Here is a 24336-nt window from a genome sequence, read left to right on the forward strand (position 1 = left end):
ATATTTTAAATTAAAGTTTTATTTTCATTTGAACCATTTGATCAGCAATGATGGTAAAATAATTATTACGGATCAATTCTCTTGAATGATTGAAATTTTATTCAAATTATTTCCTTATTTTTTGTAACACGAATTTGTTTTGTTTTGTTTTGTTTTGTTTATTCTTTTTTTTCTCCCATCAAAAAATGAAAACTCGAACAAGAATTCTTTTTATTACTTCCTACAGTCCGGGCTAAATCAAACGTTCATTTTTGCATCATCGAAATCACAAGGCGTAGTCGTTCATTAAGTCGTTAGGAAGAAATTCTAAGCGAGTATATTGCTTACCGGGGAAGGAATATATTGCGCAGGAAAACAAAAACTTATTTGCACTTTTAACGAAACGTTGAACTTTATTAAATGAAAGTATTTTTAAAAAATAGGTGTCGATAAAAATTGTATTAGTGTTGTTTCCAACAAAGTACTTTAGTCTTTTTCTTTTTCAATTTAACTTAAATCTAACCTAAAAGCATGTGTAGCAGAATACAAAAAAAATATATATATATACCTTAAAGCTAAGAAATACAAAATTATTCAATAAATTCTCGCCGGACTACTTAATTATTAAATTAAAAATCACAAACTTCGCGAGGATATATTGGAATTTTTAGAAGCATCATTTGTCCTTCGGCTCATCGTAGAATCGTTTTTGCTCTCGAAAGATTCTACCGAATGGTGCCCAGATTTTTTCCAACCGAGTTTAACAGGCACCGGAACTTGGACCCAATAAGGGAAGGGTTTTCGAATTGGTACAGGTACACGTGCTTCGTCGTAAACTTTGTAAGGTTTGTCCACAGGAACTTTAATTGGTATCGGATATGGTTTAGGTACTTCTACGGGTACAGGCTTCTCCACTGTGTAGGGTTTGGGTTGTGGTACTTTGACTGGGACTGGTACAGGTCTCTCTACTGGTACAGGGTAGGGTGCATCTACTGGGACTTTGATTTTAACGGGATAAGGTTTAGGTACTTCAACGGGGTAAGGTCTCTCGACTTCGATGGGATAGGGTTTCGGTACTGAAACAGGGTAAGGTCGATTTACAGTGACCTTGACTGGCACGGCAACCTTTTTCTCGACCTCGTAAGGTGTCGGTACTTTTACTGGTACCTTTACTTCATACGGCACGGTCTTGTCGACGGTGTACGGCTGAGGCACCGATACCTTCACCTCCACCGGTATTTTCCTCTCAACGGTATATGGCTGTGGTACCCGTACCTCGACCTTGTACGGCACGGGCCTGTCGACCTTCACCTCGTAAGGCACTTTCTTCTCGACTTGATACGGCTCCGGTACCTCTACGGGCGTATTCACGAACACTTTCACGGGGTAGGGTACCTTTTTCTCAACGGTGTAAGGCTGAAGTACTGGAACCTTCACTTCGTAGGGCACGTGTTTGTAAACCGTAAATGGAATTTTCTTTTCTACCGTCACTGGTACCGGAATCTTCTTCTCTACAGTGATCGTCTTAACTTTTCCATGTTGATGATCGCTTATCCAATCGTTTCTCAAACTTCTCCTCGAAGGTTCGCGTCTCCCGATCCATCTGTTTCTGAAAAACCTACTCCAGTCATCGGTGTCACCCTCTGCATCGGATTCCGTGTCCTCGTCGTCTCTTAAATCAGAGTATCGAGTGCCGTACTCGTTATTTGCCCTCTCTCGACTTCCACCTTTCCTAATACTCGAATAGGATTCCCGAATTGTTTTTGATTCCGTAGTCGTGTTCCCACTTTCTAAAGCTTTCTCTACTGCCCTTTCCGCTGCCCTTTCGGCAGCTTTCTCTACCGCTAGTTCGGCTGCCCTCTCGAGATCTTCTTTACGACTGGCCGAGGATGTTAACGCAATTCCAAGGCACAAAAAGCAGATCAAAATTTGTTCCTGTATTTTAGAAATGTTATTTCATTAATTTTCAACAAGTTACAAAATTTGTAGTAGTGAATTCATATGAAAATTGATGTACCAGATGATGTACCATGATGAAATGTATCTAATCGATACTAGAGATCAATGTAAACTGAAACCAAACGGTTTGCTATCCGACTATTATTTATACACCGCGAACCACTTTCCCCGGTTGAACTAGCTGGACCTTTATAGTCCGTACAGGCTTGTGTTCATGACAATTATCTACGCTTAAATGGTCATCATTGTTTTTTCGTGAAGTTCTAATACTCTTAGAAGCTAACTCCCAAGCGACGAAGGATAACGGGTCTTCGAAAGTAATCAAAATTCTCGTCTATCTATTTCCTCGTGCCATTAACTAAAAACTTGAACACTGTAAATAATTAGGGTATGTGCGATAAATTGCTCTTACCGAGCTATTAAATCCTAGCCCGTAATTTCACAGTAAGAATAATAAATTCGAACAAATTCTTATTACGCGTATAATGCGTAAAGAAGAGATAAATTTGTATATACGCCGTTGAAGATTATTTTTGTTTTGTTTTGTTTTAAGCTCGTAGATTTTACGACGTATCTCAAATAGAAATAATAATTCTGGAGATAACGAGGAAAGCGTACGGATTATTATTACTTTCTATAATTTGTCGTAAAATCGATCGTGCATGATAGGAAAGAATATATTCGATTTTAAATATGAATGTTATTTAATTTTCTTTAAAAATTATCTCTCTTTCTCAAAATTTGGTTTATTTCTTTTCGTGTAATTTTTAACTTTTAATCAAAATCATATATTCGCATACAATTTCATCGATATCTTCGTTTAATAACTGTCGTACTGTTTTTGTACGTTTAAATTACAAAATTCGTACTTTTGTGCCTTTTGTATAATATTCACTAAGATATTCTGCAGATTCTCATATATCAAGTGCAGTGAAACCGAAACCGGTGTAAAAGTTTTACACATTGTGCTTTTACAAACTCGTGTTATAACTTTCTCGCTCGACTAATCCGGCAATATCTCTTAATCGTCTCGATCTGTCGCATGACTTCTTAAAGATCTTCTTTTTGCTTTATTAAAAAAAAGAAGGATTAACAAATACGCGTGAAAATGTTGTTCTTTTCTTCATTTGTTTTTATTTTCTTTCCTTTTCTTTTCTTTTCTTTTTTTTATATAATAAACTAACACCAACAATAAGTGCAATATATTTTGTAGTAAACTTCTATAAAACGTTCTTTTATACCACTTCCTAGTTCGTCTACTTTCTTTTCGTTTAAATCTGGTATATCTTGTCAAAGCTAACGAGGTGTATCATAATTAATAGGATAAATGTACTCTTTGTTTCTAATGCTTTTTATTGTAAGAAATGATATTGCAAGTAATCGTAAGTTCTCGAAAATAATAGAAGACGAAATTTCTCGTAATTAACACCGTAAAATACGAAATTAAGGTTACCGTGATTCAAACTAATCAATGAATTATCTTTTGAAGGTAACTAGTTTTTTTTTTTTGATTTATTAAAAAATATAGTGAAAATTGAAGAATTATATAACAAATAATAAATATTATTCGCATATGGGATAGGATTTGTAAAAAAGAGATTATCGAAATTATTTGTAAACATTATTTTATTGAAATAACACAGACAAACTAGCACAGGTTATCTCTTTTCCAACAATCGGTCTTGATTACTGTCTGAGGAAACATTCAAGTTTCACGGGATCCCATAAGGTGGCGCCATTTGCGTCTTTCCATCGCCTAATCCATTTTAATCAAAAATAATTTACATAATAATATTATAAATTTATAATACATCTACAATTAACTAAAATCTATCCTTTTTATTATTTTCTTATATTCTCTAAATAATAACTTTCTAAAATTATTAACGACTAAAATAATTTTATATTTACAATATAGAAGTGATCACAAAGTCATCTTAAAATAAACAAAAAAATATGAACGAGACAAAAATGATATTCAGGTGTCTTTTTGAAACTAATTTTATGAATATTCTTCTTCGTTAGAATTATAATATTCAGACTTGATTATTTGTTGTTCGTTGTCATCGTCGTGAACTGGTACAGGTACAGCAACTTTAACTGGGTATGGGACAAGTTTTTGAACAGGATAAGGCAAGTGTTTAGTTACATGAACAGGGATCGGTCGGTCGACTGGTACTTTGACTGGCACAGCTATTGGCTTTTCTACCGGATAAGGTACCTCTTTCTCAACCGGATAGGGTGCAGGCACCGGTACCTTGACCTTTACTGGCACTGGTTTATCAACCGGTACTGGAATCGGTCTATGCACTTCGACCCTTACTGGAACGGGTACTGGTTTCTCTACCGGATAAGGAACTGGCTTACTAACATGAACAGGGTACGGTTTTGATACTGGTACCGGTATTGGCTTTTCAACTTCAATTTTCACAGGATAACGTACGATTTTTTCAACTGGATAGGGTTGGGGAACATGTATAGGTACCTTTACCGGGACCGGTATTTTCCGTTCGATTGGAAAGGGATCCGGAACTGGGACTTTAACCTCGTAGTGAACCTTCCTTTCTACGGGATAGGGCTCTGGTATATAAACTTTAACAGGAACCGGTCGATCAACCGGTACTTTCACCGGATACGGTACTTCCTTTATCACGGGCACTGGTTTAGGAATTTTCACAGGTACCTTTACGTAAACCTTCACAGGATAAGGAACCTTTTTCTCAACCGCGTATGGTTGTGATACTGGTATTTTGACTGGATATGGTATATTTTTTACCACGGGATATCGTATAATCTTCTCCACGGGATACGGTACAGCGACTTTTTTAATAATTGTGATCGTCTTGTGAACGTTTTCGTGTAAGTCGTGTTCCAGAAAGTGATTCTCGTGTGAGCTATCTTCGGGAACGTGTGACTCAAACGAGTATCCACTCTCTTCGGGCTCCTCGTGATGATCCTCGTATTGTTCGGCTAAACAAAATCAATCATTTTATTTATCGATGGTACAATTATAATTCTAAACTATGGAATATATATGATGGAAATTTACTTACACGGAACGGCGACAGGATCCTCGTAAGCATAATTTTGTTCCGTAGATTCATCGTTCTTGTATTTCGACGATTTGTCTTCCTCCTCATCCAAATAATTTCGTCTATTCTTGCTAACGAATCTCTGTGGTCTTATGTAAAATATTCTTCTCTCGTATGTTTCAATAGGTAAATCTTCGTAAACGTAAATCCTCTTCTGATAATTGGATTGATCAGCCGGAGTGCTCGTAACAGCGGCTACGAAAAACGCCAAGGCCATAGCTGCGTGACACTGTCGAAGAACCAAATTTGATAAACCAATTTCATTTTGATTTCTGTCAAGTTCATAAACACCGAAATTTCACTAATCGTAATTAATAATAAACGTTTTGGTCCCTTAAATCTGCGATAAACAACGCACCGTACAACCCATCGTAACAATTTCTTCAAGGTCTTCTTTGGTCCTTAGGGGTCCTTCTTGTTCTCTTGAATCTTTTCTTTCTTCTTTCTAGATTTTTTCTGTGCTAGCTTTCTTAAGCCACGAGAAACAATAATGTAGATCATTTCTACGATCTTAGTTTATATACTCAAATGGGTTGAACCGTTGCCACTGATCCAGAGGCTGAACATACACCTTCTTCTTGCTCTTGGTCATCTCACAAGAGGGGAGTTAAACAACTTTCGCGTTTTCAAGCCGTTGTACTCTTGATGGAGGCTGTCAAAAGTGAAACTTAGTCTTGAAGATAACAAGCATGATCGTTCTGAAGAAAAGTAACGGATCGTGATACATGAGAAATACCTACACAATACATATCCTGTTTTTATCGACTACTCTGGTTTTGGTAAATTCTCATTTTCTCTAACCACTATTTTCTCGAATCTAAGTTGTCTAGTCTCGATTTTCATTGAATCAAGTTCAAAGAACTTGTCTTTCCCCGTGAATCATTATAATTAAGAATAAGTATTATTCTTAACACTAATTTCAATCCCGTGCCAAGTATTAATTAATTTACCTTGTATATAAATCAGTAAAATAATGCGAGACGAGTTAACAAATAATTATGCATATAAAAATTGATGATAAGAAAAAGCAAGAAACTCTTTTAGAACGAATTAATATATGCAGATGTAGATATTTGTGTTTGACACTTTGAAACGTTTCTGAAACGTAGGTGATAGAATATAAAAAAAAAAAAAAAGGTCATTTACATTTCTCAGATTCATTTCGCACAGTTTCTCGAACGGACAGATTGAAGATCGTATCGGCATCGTACCGCACGTTTCAAATTTCCTTTACATTAGATACGCTGCTCGAATTCTCCTTTCGTGCCGAGCATTTAACGCTCTATGGCGGTGGTGTTATAGACGTAATTAACTGCACGATACATATACACGATCACGATCGTTCAGAGCAATTCGATGGCTTCGAAACGATAGTAGAACACGCCATGGTAAGAACACGAAGTATTATTGACGATTGGATTGACTTAAGTAAGGGAGCTTGTTTTCTCGCCATAAGATTTCATTTTATGAATGGTAAGATTATGCTTAGCCTTGCTTGCACAAATGCCGTTTAACTTTATCTGTACTTTCTTCAAATAGATGATACGTTTCAATCTTATCGTGATCTCTTTTTTTTTCTTCAAACGTATTATTTGATAGAAAACAATTAAAATTAGAACACACATTAAATGTACAATTGTAATTGCTCCTTTTAATAATATCTTCTCCAATATACTTAAATAGTTAACTCTGCAATACTTAGTTATCAGTAATTATTATTATTTATTTAAATGGCGTGTTTCTTTCGTCAGTTAATTAAAAAAATAGAAGAAGAAAAATATAGAAAAGAAAAACTAAGAAAAAGAAAGTTTCATCAAATTAGAATATTATTTTCGCATTAAAAAAGAAGTTTCCTTAAAAAAAAAAAAAAAGAAAAAAGAAATCGTACGTTTATATTTCTCACGAAGAAACTCGGTTCTTCGACCTCGATAAGTAAGCATGACTTCTCTAACGCGTAATTTTCTTTTTAGCGTTTAATATTATCTCTTACAATGTGAGCCAGGATATCAAGATCTATCGTATTATCTTAAACTTCACGCATCGTATTTATCTTGCAGACGATTCTCGAAACTCACTTGCCGGATATTTTGCAACTAACATAAGCTAAAAGATCAAGTAGTATCCTTTTTTTTGTTTTTATTGTCATACAACGCATCAAACATAACTCGTGACACCATTAACACAAATTTTAATTATTTACATTTCTATCACTAATTTAATCGAATTTAAATAATGTCTTCTCTGTTAAGATTTCGTTTTCTCAAATATAAAATTTAGAAATATTTCATTTAAATTAGCTTACAAAAAAGAAAATGGTGGACATTAACAAGCCGAGATTATTATCGTTCGTCGATAAATCAGAATTACTACTTTATCGACGTTAGTCGTACGAAATAATTCTTTTCATCACCGTAACGTATCAATCGATAAAATAGAACTCGCAATAGATATTTAAAATACACTGAAGTAAATAATAACAAAATATTTAATATCTCCATTCTCCGATACATCACATTTTAATAAATTTTCAATATATCGTTAAACGTAAATCAAATATCTTACTTTTATATGAAAAACAAAAAAAAGGAAATAAATTAACTTAGCGCGTAAATGGAAAGTAAAAGTGAATAAAAGATCAGGGAAAGAGAAACGAGATAGGTAAAAAAAAAAAAGAAAAAAAGAAGAAGAAAAAAAAGAAAAGAAAGGAAAAAAAAGGAAAATAAAAAGTAAAATCGTGTAACGTAAATGAGTAAAAGGGCAAGAGGAAGGAATTAGCTTCTAACGGAAGGATCGTTCGTTTCATAGCGAAGGGAAGACTCTTACTTTCAGTCTCGGTGTCGCGTGCGCTAATAGTTAGATTGCATAAGGCCTCTTCTACGAATAGAAGTCATTCGTGAATCGAGTGGCAAAGGCAAACAAATCGTCTCGATTCCTCTCGTACAAAGGAAGTGGAGCGAGGACTGATCCTTCAATCTTCCTACGTTCTATTAAACGCTCAAGATCGGAATAATAATAACGTTTATTTTCTTGCTTAATCTCACATTCAATCGGTGTTTACATATTTATAAAAAAAAGACTTTTTATAATAATATTTGTATTAATATTACAAGACCATGTAATATTTCTCGTTTCTTAAAAACAAATATCTATTAATCGACACATTTGCACAAATAGAGTAATGTTACCATTAGAAGTTAAATGAAATGATTACGCATTTATCGTTTCCATTATACTTATATTCATTTTTGGTATGAAAAAGAAAGAGATTTATTATGCCAGCTCGTAAATTATATAACTCTTTCCCACGTATCATCTCTATTATTATACCGAGCTAAAAGTGGGTCAGAAAGACGCACCGTCTGCAGTCGATAGTCTTGTACATTTCTCCGAGGCTGAATAAGGGAAGAGAAGAAAATTATGAGATGCATGAAAGTGATGGTCTTAGAAAGAAGAGTAAAGAGGTGAGAGGGTAATCGTTTATCGATTTAAAGGGAAACAACTTGGCATAGGTCGTAGAGTGGGTCGCCGATGTGTTATTCAATTTCGTGACACCGATAGGGACCACTTCTCTCTCTCTCTCTCTCTCTCTTAACATACATTTATACATGTATATACTTTAGGAACATATTGATGTGTTAGTCTACTCGAAAGACGAAAGTTTTCATTGGAAAGCTGCACGTACCGTGAAAGAAGGCAACGTCATCGTGGCTCGCTCGCTTCCTTTTCTCTCTACACGCTTTTCAAGTGGCTCTCCTTCATCGTGTGGCAACGTAACAATTTCAAGCATTGATTTTACGTAACGTTACGTTCCAGAAGTAAAAGAAATAGAAAATTTTATCCTTTCCTTCGATATTTTCATTTGCATAAGTTTTTGTAAGATTTCAACAGTCGTTTAAATAAAAATGGATCATTTTATTTGAAATGAAACTAAAGGAGAGAAAAGGAGAGAGAGAAAGAGATAGATAGATACGGAAACGTATTATAATAAGGAAATAAACGAGGAAAATAAACGAACAGTTTTCTCTATCACATTTATATTATTTTATACAAAAAAAAAATATAACATACTTTACTATTTCGGTATAAAAGTAAGATAAGGAATAGAACGCGTTTCACTACAAAGCTCGGGCACCTTAGCTAATTTTTGTTGTTGTCTCCCTCTCTGGCTTGGTGGCTTGGCCCAGGCCGCTGTGCCGGGGGCTCCGGATTGTTCTTTATTCTTTATTATTGCGACCGATTTCGAAGATACGATCGAAATCCGGTACGAGCTCGTACCGGATCTCTCTCAACGAGATATCGGATCCAGGTACAAGTGCATATCGATCGAAGCTTAGCACAACGACGATGACGACGATGACGACGGCAACGACATACCTATAATACGTAATATACTAGGAGGAATGCTGAATACCAGGCCGATTCCTCATCGTTGTCGTCGTCGATCGTCCTCGGCCTAGAAGCCGCTAACGATGAGGGAGCTGCGCGTGTTGATCGATTAATGATGACCATAGTGATATCCGTTGCTGCTTCCGCCGTCGTAACCACCATAACCACCATAACCACCTTCGTAACTACCATGACCACCTTCGTAACCACCATGATGGACTGGTACGGCTACCGGAACCTTTACTGGAACAGGTACTGGTTTTTCAACTGGGTATGGTACTGGTTTCTCGACGTGTACGGGGTACGGTCTGTCGACTGGCACCTTGACCGCATATGGTACAGGCTTCTCCACTGGATACGGTACTGGCTTCTCCACCGGGTAGGGTTGAGGTACAGGTACTTTCACTGGATAGGGTACGTGCTTCTCTACGGGCACTGGGTATGGCCTGTCAACATGTACTTTGACGGGATAGGGCACTGGTTTCTCGACTGGGTAAGGTACAGGCTTTTCGACTTGAACTGGGTAAGGTTTGGGAACTGGGACATGGATTGGACGGTCAACTGGTACCTTTACTGGATAGGGTACGAGTTTTTCGACTGGGTACGGTTGTGGTACATGGACGGGAACCTTGACTGGATAGGGAACTGGTTTTTCAACGGGATAGGGTTGTGGTACTGGGATCTTTACTGGAACGTGCACCTCTTTCTCAACTGGGTAGGGTTGTGGGACAAAGACCTTGACGGGGTAGGGTCTATCTACGGGAACATGTACTGGGTATGGGACCTTCTTCTCGACAGGGTAAGGTTGCGGCACGTGAACCGGAACCTTGACGAGAACCTTCACTGGATAAGGCACGTGTTTTTCTACGGGATAAGGTTGTGGTACTGGAACCTTTACTGGAACCGGTACTTGCTTCTCTACCGGATAAGGGATGTGCTTCTCCACTGGATATGGCACGGCTACGTTCTTGACTACGGTAACGGTCTTAACGTGTTCGTGCCCGTATCCGCCGCCGTATCCGCCCTCGTAACCTCCGCCATACCCTCCGCCATGCCCTCCACCGTATCCACCGCTATATCCGCCGCTATATCCGCCGCTATATCCGCCGCCGTATCCATGTCCTAATTCCACACTCCCGTGTCCTGCGGACCCAATATCGTATCCTCCATCATAGCCATAGCCGTATCCAAGACCCAAAATGCCGCGCTTCTCTTGCTTCTTCGATGTTGCGCTCTTGTCTTCCGCCGCTTTTGCGGTTTCCCCGGCCAATGCGACCGAGGATACGAAAGCGATTACCGCCAGGTATATCTGCAAAATATGGACAATTTCGATTACCCTCGTATCTTCTTGATCGATCTATCGATACTTTCGAAAATATCGAGATTTACGATTATCGTCTGAAGAACTAACTTATTAGGGCCAAATGAATCGTAACAATTAACCGATTAATAATCAACTATAAATATAAACGTTATCTTCGCGAATAATTTTAAATCCACCATGCCTCGAAGCGTCACTTTTCCCGTAATACATTTTCAAAATATTTCTCAATAAACTTTCCGCGAATGTTATTATCACTGGACGCGTTATATATTCGATCTACATGTTTCCCGCGCTTATCGATAAAACCGGGAGCAGAGGGGGGGGGGCCTTTCGGTGGGACTCTCGAATAATTTCGACGTACCAGAATTCTCATTTTGGCTCTCGCGATGTTCCGGGTGCGTCCAGAAGTGAACTGGATGCTGATTGCCGTTGGTTCGGGGCCTTATATACACGGCACACTTTCGCCTTCGCAATACGGACCCCGGGTCCAAGAGCACGCCATATACCCCCCACGTTACACCTCTTTGTTCGCTTCGAACGACGACGGTCCCACCGTTCGGCCAACCACCACTCCCCTTTGGGACAGACTCGAGCGAGGAAACAAGCGAGGAAGTGAGAGCGAAAGAGATAGGGATTGGTCCCCCACACACACACACCCGCTCTCTCTTTCTTTTTTGAATTTCGTTCTCTTCGTCATTATTGTCGTCGTCGTCGTTGTCGTAGTTGTCGATCGTTGTGATCATCGGTAAACTCTCTCTCTGTCTCAAATATTCTTTTTTTTTTTATTTCTATATATTTCGATCTATTTAAAAAAAAAAGAAGAAAAATAAAAGTGATTAAGAAATAAAAGAAAAATAAGAAGAAGAAGAAGAAGAAGAAGAAGGGAGCATTCTTTCGCTTCGATCGCCATTACACCCGTTTTCTCGTCCAACGAGAAACGTTCATCTTGCGCATACGTGTATCTCGCGCCTCTCTCTTTCTATCTCCCGATCTCGATTGAAAAGAATTTTCTTCCCTCTTATGTTAGTATAAATCCTAGAAGCAGTAGTCATCGCACACAAATAGAATCGATACATCTCGTTACTTGAATATGTTAACTATTGAGAAATAACGCAAGCTCTAGTAAAAGACACTTTACAAAAACATAATATACGCGCTTGATACTTATATAATAATAATAATAATAATAATAATAATCAAAATATTACACGCTTTTTGCATAAATCTCTTTAAATATAACCGATTCGGTAATGATACATGTTAGATTCGAAAAAGGATTTACGAGAAAAAGCGAAAGTCCGTGCTCTGGTTGTTGACTTGACCGTTTTCCCCGCTCCCGCCCCTTCTATCCTTCTTTTTCTTCCTTCCTTTATGGCTACGGAAGCATTCGGTTATTCATACCAACTATCATATCTTTAAAACAGACACGATCTTTTCGGGGTACTCGATAAACTTCAATGAAAAAATTTCCTAACAAAATCCTTGAAATTGTTTAAAAACAATAATATTAATGATTCTAATATTATAAACGTTTTCTTTGCTTTCTTTTTTCTAAACGATTATTAAACTCGATTAATATTCTTTTTAAATTAATATTAAATTATTGGTCTTGAAAAAAATTAAAAAAGTATTATTCAAATAAAATATCGATTATCGTTCGTACGAATCGAGTGCAACGATCGACAGAAATCGGCTCCCACGTTATCTCAAACATCCTCTCTCCCTTTCGATTTTATGTTACGGTTCCGTTTTCGTTTCTTCCTTCGTTTAAACCAAGACCGCAAAGTCATGCATAGATATGTTTATCCTATGTATCTATAACTCGTCGGACAGAAGTACGAATCATTTTTACTATCACCACTCTGCTGTGTTTTAACTATAGTTAGAATACGTTACGTATCCCGAGACAAACTCAACTACGATTTATCTCTGTGCGATCTCACCACTGCTGCAAACCATTACTTCCTTTTGCGGGAGACGTGGGATAAACAAGGTTCACTCTCTCTCTCTCTCTCTCTCTCTCTCTCTCTCTGTCGTTGGAAATATACTTTTATTTTCCAACTTATACAAGAAAGGAGAAAACAATTATGAATATAAATCGTTTATCGTTAAAAAAATATCGAAACCTTTTTTTCTTAGTTTACCTTCGTCGGAATTTACCGATACACACTGTAATCGTTTCTTTTGAGAGATTACATTATACAATCACGTAGGAACGATTACTCCGTTTGTAATTACGTGTAAGTACAATAATACCTATTAAATGATCCAAACCTTTCGCCATGGAAAGTTTAACACGATTAACGAAAAAGAAAATATTCGAACGATCATCTTAATTCTTACTATCATATTAAACGTTTCATTTCAATACGTTATAATTTACCTTTCATCAAAGTTCTTCCTTTATCTATTATATATTCAATTTAAAAAAAAAAAAAAGAAGTAAAAAACAACAAACAAAACTTCCGCATTTAGAAAATCTTACAATTGGCAAAATTCTTGATTTTTACGTAACCGACTTTCGCAATGTTTACAAGGCGTAAAAAGCCACAGTGCGTTAAATACATATGAAACACGTGGAAAAAAAAAATCAATAGAACTCGATTATAATTTTTATCGTCTATCCCTTTTATTTTTTTTTATTTTTCTTCTCGAATTTTTACAATCGTCGAACACACGCACGTCGTTTGAAATCGTCGAAATTATTCGAGCGTGCAAAGTAAAAAGAAAATAATAACGCAAAGGTAAGAACGATCACGGACTATCCAAGAATTTTTCTAGTCCATTTCCGATCATGAACCGAGAATGGATCATCGATGTAAATGGATGAATCATGGTTATGCTATTCACGGCTAAGGTCTTGAACTCATTGATGCGTATAAATCCGATCTAACAGCAGCCGCTTCCCCCCCCCCCCCATTGCTTAGACAAACTAGATAACTATATTTTATTTCCCTCGAGGGAATCAAGATCAAATCGGATTCTTCATTTTTACAATAGAACACTCGAGTAGTGCACTCAGTTAGATTCTCTTATTGTTAGATGAAACATAAGCACGTTCGCGAAAGGTCAACCGATAATACTTCGAACGATCCTTGATTCCATAAAACGACATATCTTCGAATCCTCTCGGCTTCTTCTTCTTCTTCTTCTTGCTTTTTTTTTTGGAGTTTTTTAATATCACGTTATCGTGCATAATAATTAAAACATAAACATCACTGTGTGTGTTAGTTTAAATGTTTGCGAAAGAGCATAAATATTATACATCATTTTACCCAAAATAGTGAGAATGAGGTGCATGCATAATATAAAAATAAAATGAAAAATGAAAGAATTTTGTATAAATTAAACATATATATATATTATATAAAAAAAAAAAAATTAAAAAGAAACAAGAAAACTAGACGTTATTTTAATTAGGTATAAATCGCGTAACACACTGTCTCGATGAACTACCACGTTTTCTCTATATATCCTTGTTTCTCAAAACCATCGAGAAAAATTCGGATGCACTCGGGGAGGAAAGAAGATAAAAAAGAATTAACGAAAAGAAAAATTAATAAAATATCTGTTGCAAGTTATTCTAGCAATAAATTGATTACTTTAGCTTAAGTAAAATCATATCGTTGGTTTTTTTTTTTTTTTTTAACTGTGGAAAGTAGAGAAACGATGTTCGCGATTTCGATCCACCGCCATTACGTAAAGGTCGCTGCCGATGAGGAATTTGAGGTGAAACGCTGATGTCTTCGCGTGCTCGTATCCAGGATGACCTGGTCTCCCACACACACACACACACGTTTATACAGACACACACAAAAAGCTCTCTTTCTCTCCTTGTTATCCTACAGTCGATCTATTAAACGAAGATAAGTATCGACGATGGCATCGAATTACACGTCGAATAGACTGAGAATATAACAACCACTTTGATGACCCTGACCTTGGTAATCATTCTTCAAGGTCCTCCCAAATTTGTCTACCAGGATCATCGAATCTTAAAATTCGTGATTTCACTTTGACAGATATTATTTATTTCTAATAAAAATGTCATTTACATGTGTATATATGTGTGTGTGTGTGTGTGTGTGATAGTTTCTTTTTTATTTATTTATTTGTTTATATTTTAAATATGTAAAGCACAATGATGAGTTATATATTTATAGTTATCATAATAATTTTATGAAGTTTGTGTTGAAAATAATACAAATTTTATAAACATTTGTAAATATTTATACTCGAATTATTTAATTTCAATTGCTCATCAATAAATCGTATATGTTTTTCTAGAAACTTCGTTGCCGGAGTCCTTCAGTTCCAAATCTATCGTGCCTTGTGTCGGGCCGCAGGTCAGAGATCTTCAGAGGATTCTCGAAGACCCTTGCATAAATGTGACTTTTATAGGAGTCCCGAAGCTGGAAGAATTCTCGGGTAAGTAATCTTAATATTAATATTATACGAATGATATAAGAATTCTGACGAAATTTGAGATATAGGAATTAATTAGCTAATATTCGCAACAAAAAGTACGTAATAAGAGAAAGATATGCTGACTCGTTTTGTAAAATTTTAAAGTCACGCTTCTACTTTCTATTTTTTCGTTTTTTCGCAATATGTTTAAAAAAAAAAAAAAAAATCCCAAAAAATACAATTTCAAATTTATTCGAGTAAGGAAAAATTTCTATACAACGGATATCATTCTCATTTATTCGACGTTGGAATACGTCGCATCGATTGTTCGTGACATATTCGCGAAACTTTTTACACGTTCGTGATTCTCAGAGACCAGGCATAGCGGTATTATATTTGTGTCTACAAAACCCGACGAATTTACATCGAATATTTTCTTTCGCGATGAGGCAATGCTCCTTGTGTATTATGTGTCTCGATCCCGCGTCGATAAAATTATCTAACGCATTCGTGTAACTTTGAACAAGAGACCAGGGTAAGACTCGTGGGAGTGGGGGTGGGGCGGAGGGGTCGGGGGGAAAAAGAAAGAATATGAATCGTGACGAACGAGACAATGGGCAAACTGAGAGAAGGGAAACCGGAGAAAGAAACGGTTCAATGATACCGTCTCTTCCATCCCCGGCATCCATTGCATGGAAACTTCGAACCTTCACTGGTTCCTTCCAAGATGGTGGAAAATGATAAATCGACGGGACTCCGCCAGTCGGATTGAGCACATTTCAATACGTGGAAAACGAACGTTCTCACATTTACACGCTTCACTGATATACGCGATCGTGCGACTATGAGTAAATAAAAATAATATAAAAAATATTAAACAAGCAGAGAGAGAAAATGAAAAACAGTTGTAGTTAGACTCCATATACCGTTATTTATCATAGAATCGAAAAATTAATAAAATCTTCGAATACACATCAACCCGATACACTTTCTAATTCTAATAAGTTGATTGTATAATCATTATGTTGACGTGTATCATTTATCCTAATTATTTGTATAAATTGGACCGTGAGTTTTGGTGTGTGTGTGTGTGTTAAGAGAGTATTTTATTTGTATTTATTTTTATATAATTTACAGGCATCCTTTCTTCTGACGTTACATTTATCCTAGACCTGAGTAACACGATTATTCCACTTTCAAACAATATTTATCGTTCTCGTTGATTTATTGTCCGACCATAGTCCGATTTTGAAAATATCAACGATCTGTGTACCTCGTTTGTCTTAATTGGTTAAAACCACAAAACTGTTGATCAAATTTAATAGAACCAATCATTTTACGAAGAATCTTGACATTTCGATCTCATTAAAATTCAAGGTTTAAATTCATCGAATAGATCGATTCGGTGTTCTGTTTATGAAGAATTTTCTACTTGGCCTATAAACAAACCCTCCATCCCATTCCCCTCCCTTGATGACATTGCTTTGTCCTTTATTATAAATTACAACCAAATCGAACGACATTCCTTCGGTGTTATATAAATGTGAAAATTTTCGAGACTCATTTTTCGAGACTCTTTTATATATATATAAATATTAATTTGATAATTTAAAAGAAACTAATAAAAACCCCGGCGGCGACTTGTTCCTATAAATAAAAGCAAATTTTTGAGAGCGAATAATTAACGTAGAGCATAAATCGTACGAAATTACGAAATATTTGTGAGAACGATATTTATTTTGGATATTTCTTCTTCTTCTTTTTTTTTTTTTGCTGAATCATTATATTACACGTGTATACATATAAATATATAGGGTACTATAGGGGTAAATGTAGTTCTAGAAACACAATTTGAACAAATAACGGGACATGAATCAGCCAAGGTTAGAGATTGAAAAATACGTAATATAAGTATAATCCAATCTATCGACGAGGCTGACAATAATCACCGTCAGATCGATCATCGATCGGATCGCCTACTTCAGCAGCAATCTCCGGTGTTCGATGTCTATCTGGGTCATCGAGAGGAAAACCTTTATTTCGTGTTGCAATTTCGCTGCGGATAGCCAGCAAAACCCTCGTCCTTCGATTTTTGTCGCTACGACAAACTTATCGAGATTACTATGATCCATTGTGCCTTTTTTTTTTTTTTTCGTAAGATGATCTTGTTACATAATAAATATCTTGTTCACAACAATGGATGGATGGATGGATGGATGAATCAAAGAGAATGATGGGAAGGGAATCGTAATTGTTAATAAAATATGTATATGAAGAAATACGTGAAAGTTTGATCGGCTATTTTCAAATTACAGGTAATCCTCGTAAAATACGGTTTCGCTTTAACACGATAAGAAAATTGCGACAAACCTTTTGTACAACGCTGTACAACTTCTGCAGCACCGGATAACATGATTTTTCCTTAACATATTGAAAAACTAAATTACTTTAAAATAATGACACGAAGGAATAATGAACTCTCGATCTCATATAACACGATTTCACACACACAACATGGCATTTTCTAAGAACCTATCTACCGTGTTATAAGAGGATTACCTGTATACTTTAATCAATCGTATTTCACTAATTGTACGTATCTAAGGAAATATAATTACGGTCGTCGACTTATGTGATCAATTTGCTACGATAAATGAAAATTATATACTCCTAAAAGAATTTGTTCTAATTAGAAATTAAAAAAAAAAGAAAAAGGAAAAAATAGGAAAAACAAAACACATACGTGGCGTGGCGAGTCAAATAAGGATAAATACAAAAATGATATAAATCAATCGGTCGTTGGACTTTGATAAAGAATTTCATTTACGAAGAAAGAAAGCGAAATCCGAAGAAGCAGCAAGAGGGTTAAATATAAAAAAAAAACGAATCGGTTGCGTGCCTTGAGATACACGTTTCAAGGCATCACATCAACTTCCTGTAATCGAAGGACGATTTACAACTCTCGTCTTACGCGGAATTACGAAAGTAACTCTCTACAACTAAACAGAGATACAGTGTGTGTGCGTGAGAGAGAGAGAGAGAGAGAGAGAGAGAAATGTAGAAATAAAAAAGAAAAAAAAAGGAACACAGAAAACACTCTATGTGTCGTCTAACGTGTAAAACGTTGTTGCTCGTTCACGCAAAACTCATGGAAGAAACTCGAGACATTAGAAAAGAGTGATAAAGAGAGTGAGAGAGAGAGAGAGAGAGTAGAATGTAAGTGGTTTGCTATAAGTTATACTTCCGTTTTCACTGCGTAAGTAACAGCACAAAGAACTAACCAATACAATTTTATTTTCAGCTACCTCGGACAGGTAAAATAAACTTCGATGATCGATTGTGCGTAATTGATAAATTTTGTAATTAAACGATTCTATCTTTTAACTTACTAAAAACTTATTAACAGTTGATACTTTGTACAGATTTACCGTATACGGTAATTGGTATTTTTAATTGATATTTTTTACATTTTTTACTTTGTTTTTTAAATGACTCAATAATCACCATACCCCAAACGAAGGGAATCTCTATGTTAAACCATTTCTTTTGTGCTTTCGTTCAAATTTTTTCGTCCACCATATAACGGGATATTGAACGTTTTAATTGGTATTCCGAAGAGATAAAAAAAACAACATCGCGTGAATTGTTGAAAAAAAGTTGAAAAGTTGTCGTCGTTGTTTCGAATCGCACTCAAGTGAAGTTTTTTTTCGAATCGATAAGAGCTATCAAGATGGTAAAGGAAGAAGAAAAAGAAGAAATAATCGGTTCGTATGATCCGTGCTCTATTAAAAAAAGAAAAGAAAAAGAAAAAAGCCGTTGTAACCCAAAGACGCATAACGAGCCTTGTTCTCAGCATCCCGCATTACGAAATCCTTGCGACGCCGACAGGAAAGTGTCTGGATTTCGCTACAACATGCGCGCCCGCGTGCACGAGCGCGAAGCACGAGCGTAATCCTCGATCGAGTACCGGAAATTATGAGATCGACATAAATTAGTTTCACAAAACGGGAGGTATAAACCTTCGAGACACACCGAATTCCTTTTTGCCAATCGAACAGTTTCCCACGAAGAAAGTTTGTCCGTTTGATATTTTTTCATCGTTCGACACAGGAACCGAAAGTTTTACTAAATAATCGAATAACACATAAACCAATAATCGTTTTTGCTAAGAACCTTTTTGTTTTCTTTATATCCAGTCTCGCGATACGTTGTTAAAAAAAAAAAAGAAATAAATGTAAATTGGTAACGAAACCGTACAATAAACTGATTTTGAGCGAGTTAATTAACAGTTGCTCGTAATCATAGATCAATGCGTAGAAAATTTCTAATGAAAATATTTCAAAAATTGACTTCAAACTGAATAGGAAGTATTTATCGCGTTAGTGAAAAAAAACATACACACACATACACGCATAAAAATAGTAAGCATTTTTTCGACATACATGGAAAAGATAAATCTCTGGAACTCGAAGGGTTAATGTCTTCTCTCTCAGACGGTTCCTTATATAATATCGATTTTTTTGATCTTTGAGTTATGTATTACAGTTAGTACCTATATCACGCATTTTCACTTGAAAGAAAAAGAAAAGTAAAGATAGGTTAGAATCGAGGAAATATCGATATCGACACTTTTAATGTTTCTCGTTAAATTCTATCGTTCTTCAGAATAGCAACATCAAAAAACATTGAAATTAGAAATGTTTGTTATTTCGTTGCTCGTTAACTAACGAAATAATACTTTTCGCGGCTTCTTAAAAAGCACGTTTATCGAGCAAAATTGCACCATTATTATTCTCTTGGCAATGCTTACCGTACAACGATTTCAAACGTTTCAAATTACGTTAGAATAACTCTATTCTAACTTATTTCGAACGTAACGAGAAACACTACGGTTAATAGATCAAGAAGGTGTGGAACAAATGACAAAATATCTCTAATCGTTTTGATTTAAACAAAGAAACATTCGTTATTCTTTTTTTTTTCTTTTTCAAATCAAATGTTTAAAGTTCAAAAATGAATGAGGATATCGAATAAAAAGAAAAAAGATTTCGAGGTCGGTGCAGAAATAGAATTTATTAACGAGACGTTTAGGAGAGGGAAATTCCTCGGAAATTCCAAGGAAAGCAAGTTTATATTACACGAGGGCGTGTGCGCGTGGTGATGACGGCAATAGAAATCAGACGTCACTTCGTAACAAAATACAGCACCCTTGTTAGGTCGCTTCTGGTAATATCGTAATTTCCAACTTTTACTTCTCCGAGTAGCCGAACATTATTAAGTAAGTAAACATGTCATGCATTGAACTGAGAAGGATGCATTGTTGACGAACGAACCATAATCGAGTACGAAATTTCTCTTCGTTGCATCCCTTTGCACGGATACGATCAAACTAAGAACAAAATTGTTAATAATATTTTATGAATAAAATTAAATTAAAAAGCAAAGAAGAGACTGGATAAGAAAAATATATAAAAAATATGTATAAATATAGACATAGTATGAAAAATACTCGCATAATTAGTGTCTCATTCGTTTGATATTTTATAAATAATGGTATGATGATTAAAATGAAAATTCATCTGAAGAAATAAATTTAACAACGAACTCGCACGTGTCTAATTAGGTATGCACGATTTGTAACTACTGCAGCACGGTTAGGAACGAGTTATTCGAAACGAAAGGCGTAATGGAAGAAGTTGAAACAACAACAACAACAACGTTGCTCGTTGTTCACTCGTTCTATACGTATATACATATAACACCTGATGATTTTCCTTATAAAAATTACGCATTGTTGCGTCGCACAGTTCTAAGTAAGTAGGTGTAACTCGATTCAATTACTCAAGGGTGAGCCTAATTATGCCGTGCGTGCGTGCGTGCGTGCGAACAACACCTTTCTTACGCGCTTTCGATAAAAACCTAAGCACATGTACATACACATAAGCATATGGGCACTTCTTTATCTTGAGAAACAATATAAATTTTGATTACGATAGATACACGCCATAGAAAATATCTGTGGTGTGTCGTAAGTTTCGATTAATTATAATAGAAATGGAAACCTTAGAAACGTTATTTTATTTATAAGATTTCTATTTTCCAATATCGAGACTAATATAATATGATTGGTAGATCTACGTGGGTGTGTTGAAAAGTTTTCAATATAGCAAAGAAACAATGTTGCTTTTCTGTTCAAATTTGCTTTTATTTAAGAAAACGATGAAAGCTCAAAACTTTTTTAACCCATCTCTGTTGTACTAAAATTCTTTCACGCGAATACTTTTGTTTTCCAATGAATTCATATAACGATAGTTCTACTGTACACTCGCGTATATATTGGGTTTATAGATCAACGTAATTGATCGAAAGTTTCTAACGAAATAAATCCGTTTGTTACAGAAACTTGATGGAAAAGGGTTCGTCGATACCATGGCAAGATACTCTCGAACAAGCGATCGGGGAAGACAGATTGGACGGATCAGCTTTAAGAGAATATTTCAGACCACTTGAAGACTGGCTGAGAACGGAAAATCTCAGGACCGGTGAAGTAGTTGGTTGGTCCTATGGTAAGAAAATTTCAACAAACATCATTCGTATAAACTAAAAACAAATCTTATGTTTATCCTCAATATATTATTTTTTTCTTTTTCTTATCAAGTAAACTTTATTTTGTTAAACTCGTTCGCGAGTTAAAAATCTTATTCTCGTGACGTATCTTGCCGAACCGGTGCCACTACCCGTGACTTGTTACAAATTATGCAATATCCTACCGTAACAGATTGAAGGTTGCGATTCCCACGTACTACTTACCGGCTAGCACTACAAATACTCCTTCATGTGACGACACATACGACTAAATTACGATACGCGACGGTACCGTTGAAATTATTAGGATTAACGGTTATAGTTGTATATACCTTTTTTCATCTTACGCGATCACTCGTACGTCAAATTCAAACTCTTGAGTAACCAAACATCAATCTGATTTTTATTTACAATAAATTTCGAGATTAATCTAATATTTCGTTAATTTCGTAAAAAGATTTGCAACATTTTCTATCCTGTTAAAATGTCCACAGAGAAAAAAAAAAAAAAGAAAATAAGAAAAGAACAAACAAAACGGATAGATTTTATTTCCGCATAAAAATAAATACGCAAGTTCGGTGATAGATCCAGATAACAGATCGTAAAATTCTTGGACCCGTGGGATTGGAAAATTGCGAAATCGAAGTATAGTAGTCACTGGTAGTAAAAGAGTGTGAGAAGGAGGTAGGTAGGAGTGGTAGCGATGGAAATGGAGAAAGAAAACATCAAGAAATAGAATAAGAAGAAAGAAAAGGAAACTAGAAGTCGTGAGACACACGTTCGACGATTCCACTATCGTTTCCACCATCGCAGGTTGCACCTTAAAAGCCTATAACCATCCATGCAATTCAGTTGGTGACGTACCTTGAATGTTCTTGCATACAGTGTATCTCTTTGCGACTGAACAAACGGGCAAGTGAATGGCAAGAAAGAAAGAGAACTCTCGTGTATGCATGCGTTCAAAGGAGCGCACGCGTGTACCTCTTCCGTATTTTCTTACGTGAGCCAACGTCAAAATTGCGTTCACTCTCAATACCAGCAGAGAACTTCCGAGAACTGCTCCTCCTCGACTCGGAATGCCAAGCGTCGATTTTCCTTTCTACTTTTCCCTTTTACGTAGATCTCCGATAATTCATACACGGAACTAGAACCTATTTTATGAATATTATTTTTTAATAATCGAATTGTCAAAAGTATCCTATCGACTATCAAATTCTTTATAAAGACAAAATATTTGTTAAATTGTTTTCGTAGTTAGCAATAAATTCACCCGTGTATACCGTAAATTGAATGATAGCTATTACACGTAATATCTAACGTAGAACATTCTATTTATCGTATCATAAATATTACTTCTACTGTAAGTTAAGTATTTTCTAATGGTAATTCCAATAAGAACTACCACAATTTATATAAATATATATGGGATACGATAAAACTGGACCAAAGATGGAACTTAAGATTTGACTAATAATTAACGCGTTATAGGGTGTTCTCATTCGGTAGTTGCCTGCCCCTTTTGCTAGCTATTGGAATAAATGTATAGCGAGTATTTGCGGTATGTAATATACGAAGTGAATATAAACTCGCTGAAATCGAATGTCGAAAGAAAAATGAAAAGAGCCGTCTCCTCATAAGCGATTCCGATGGAAAGTAGAGATGCGTACGTGACTGGTATCGATCGACTTTACGGAGAACCCTTTTGATTCTTTTACATTATGATTTTAACTTGGAAAGTTTCTTCGAACGAATACGTTGTGTAAATCGGTAACATCGAAGTAGGCCGAGAGAAGCGAGTACCACTCGACTCTATTCAATCGACTCCTATCGTTTCCCTCCCAACCCCACCATGGATTTTTTCTCTTTATCTAGATCGCACGAATTCCAAAGTTTCGTGAAGTTTCCCTTTCGGCCCTCGAGCCCAGAACCTTATCTCATTCGGTTAATCCAACAAAACTTCTATACAGTAATATAATAATATTTTACATTATAAATATTTATTTAATCTTCCAGATTTAAGAAATATCAACGTACATTGCCGATCAAAAGTTTTCAATTTCTACGTAAAAAAACAAGATATTTGAACGATCGAAAAGAAATGACGAATTAGACATTGTTTTGGTTTATCTAGAAATTGTAATCATGCATTTATTTCGAATATCTTCGAAATTTTACTCGTATCTCTTTTCATTTTCAGCCACTCATTTGTGAGAATTGAAATGAATTCCTTTATAGTAACCGAGATATAGATTTGATTGTCAAGAATCTTATGAGTAGTATGTTTTATAGTTTGTATTATTTTTTGTATCAAGGAATGAGTATTTTTCGGCAAACTGTTTGTTTTTTTTTTTTAATGACAACTTAATATATTCTAAGCATCCTGGTAATTTGTAAAGAAATCAGCAATTTATTTCATACTTTTGATCCAAAGTGTATACATCTACTACTGTTACTATAATACTAGAAAAATACCTATGATCTAACAAACAATCGGTGTAATGGACAGTGATAGATCATTTTGATCTTTACTACTGATCAATTTACTCAACTATAAAACTATGGGGAGTTCAGAGACCGGATATTTTTTTGAAACGATCCTGACCC

At 35.7% G+C, this 24336-nt stretch overlaps 4 protein-coding genes across 4 annotated transcripts in view; 1 reads left to right on the top strand and 3 right to left on the bottom strand.

The window, feature by feature from the left end:
* LOC122521062 (angiotensin-converting enzyme) overlaps window positions 1-24336 on the top strand; it is a 36552-nt gene that overhangs the window by 11564 nt on the left and 652 nt on the right. Inside the window, exons 11-12 of the mRNA XM_043641481.1 lie at window positions 15028-15168; window positions 21547-21713. Of these exons, the coding sequence (XP_043497416.1) occupies window positions 15028-15168; window positions 21547-21713 (308 nt within the window). The remainder of the gene's footprint in view (window positions 1-15027; window positions 15169-21546; window positions 21714-24336) is intronic.
* LOC122520804 (proline-rich protein 4-like) lies at window positions 616-2011 on the bottom strand. The gene is made up of 2 exons (XM_043641079.1): window positions 1997-2011; window positions 616-1914 (listed from the first exon to the last, which is right to left on the bottom strand). The coding sequence occupies exons 1-2, from the start codon at window positions 2009-2011 to the stop codon at window positions 616-618; spliced, it is 1314 nt and encodes a 437-aa protein (XP_043497014.1).
* Window positions 3941-8412, bottom strand: LOC122520805 (proline-rich protein 4-like). The gene is made up of 3 exons (XM_043641080.1): window positions 8387-8412; window positions 4992-5302; window positions 3941-4908 (listed from the first exon to the last, which is right to left on the bottom strand). The coding sequence occupies exons 1-3, from the start codon at window positions 8410-8412 to the stop codon at window positions 3941-3943; spliced, it is 1305 nt and encodes a 434-aa protein (XP_043497015.1).
* LOC122520806 (repetitive proline-rich cell wall protein 2-like) lies at window positions 9083-11113 on the bottom strand. Its single transcript, XM_043641081.1, has 2 exons — window positions 11102-11113; window positions 9083-10725 (listed from the first exon to the last, which is right to left on the bottom strand). The coding sequence occupies exons 1-2, from the start codon at window positions 11111-11113 to the stop codon at window positions 9526-9528; spliced, it is 1212 nt and encodes a 403-aa protein (XP_043497016.1). The 3' UTR covers window positions 9083-9525.

This window comes from Polistes fuscatus, unplaced genomic scaffold (genome assembly GCF_010416935.1).
Source record: "Polistes fuscatus isolate 324 unplaced genomic scaffold, CU_Pfus_HIC Scaffold4, whole genome shotgun sequence".
Lineage (NCBI taxonomy): Eukaryota > Metazoa > Arthropoda > Insecta > Hymenoptera > Vespidae > Polistes > Polistes fuscatus.

Excerpts from the sequence above, each read along its gene's own strand:
- LOC122520805 (XM_043641080.1), bottom strand. The coding sequence starts at position 8,412 with ATGTACAAGACTATCGACTGCAGACG. Across the intron at positions 5,303-8,386 it reads AAGACTATCGACTGCAGACG|AAATCAAAATGAAATTGGTT; the intron begins GTGCGTCTTTCT and ends TGAACTTGACAG. Across the intron at positions 4,909-4,991 it reads GGATCCTGTCGCCGTTCCGT|CCGAACAATACGAGGATCAT; the intron begins GTAAGTAAATTT and ends GATTTTGTTTAG.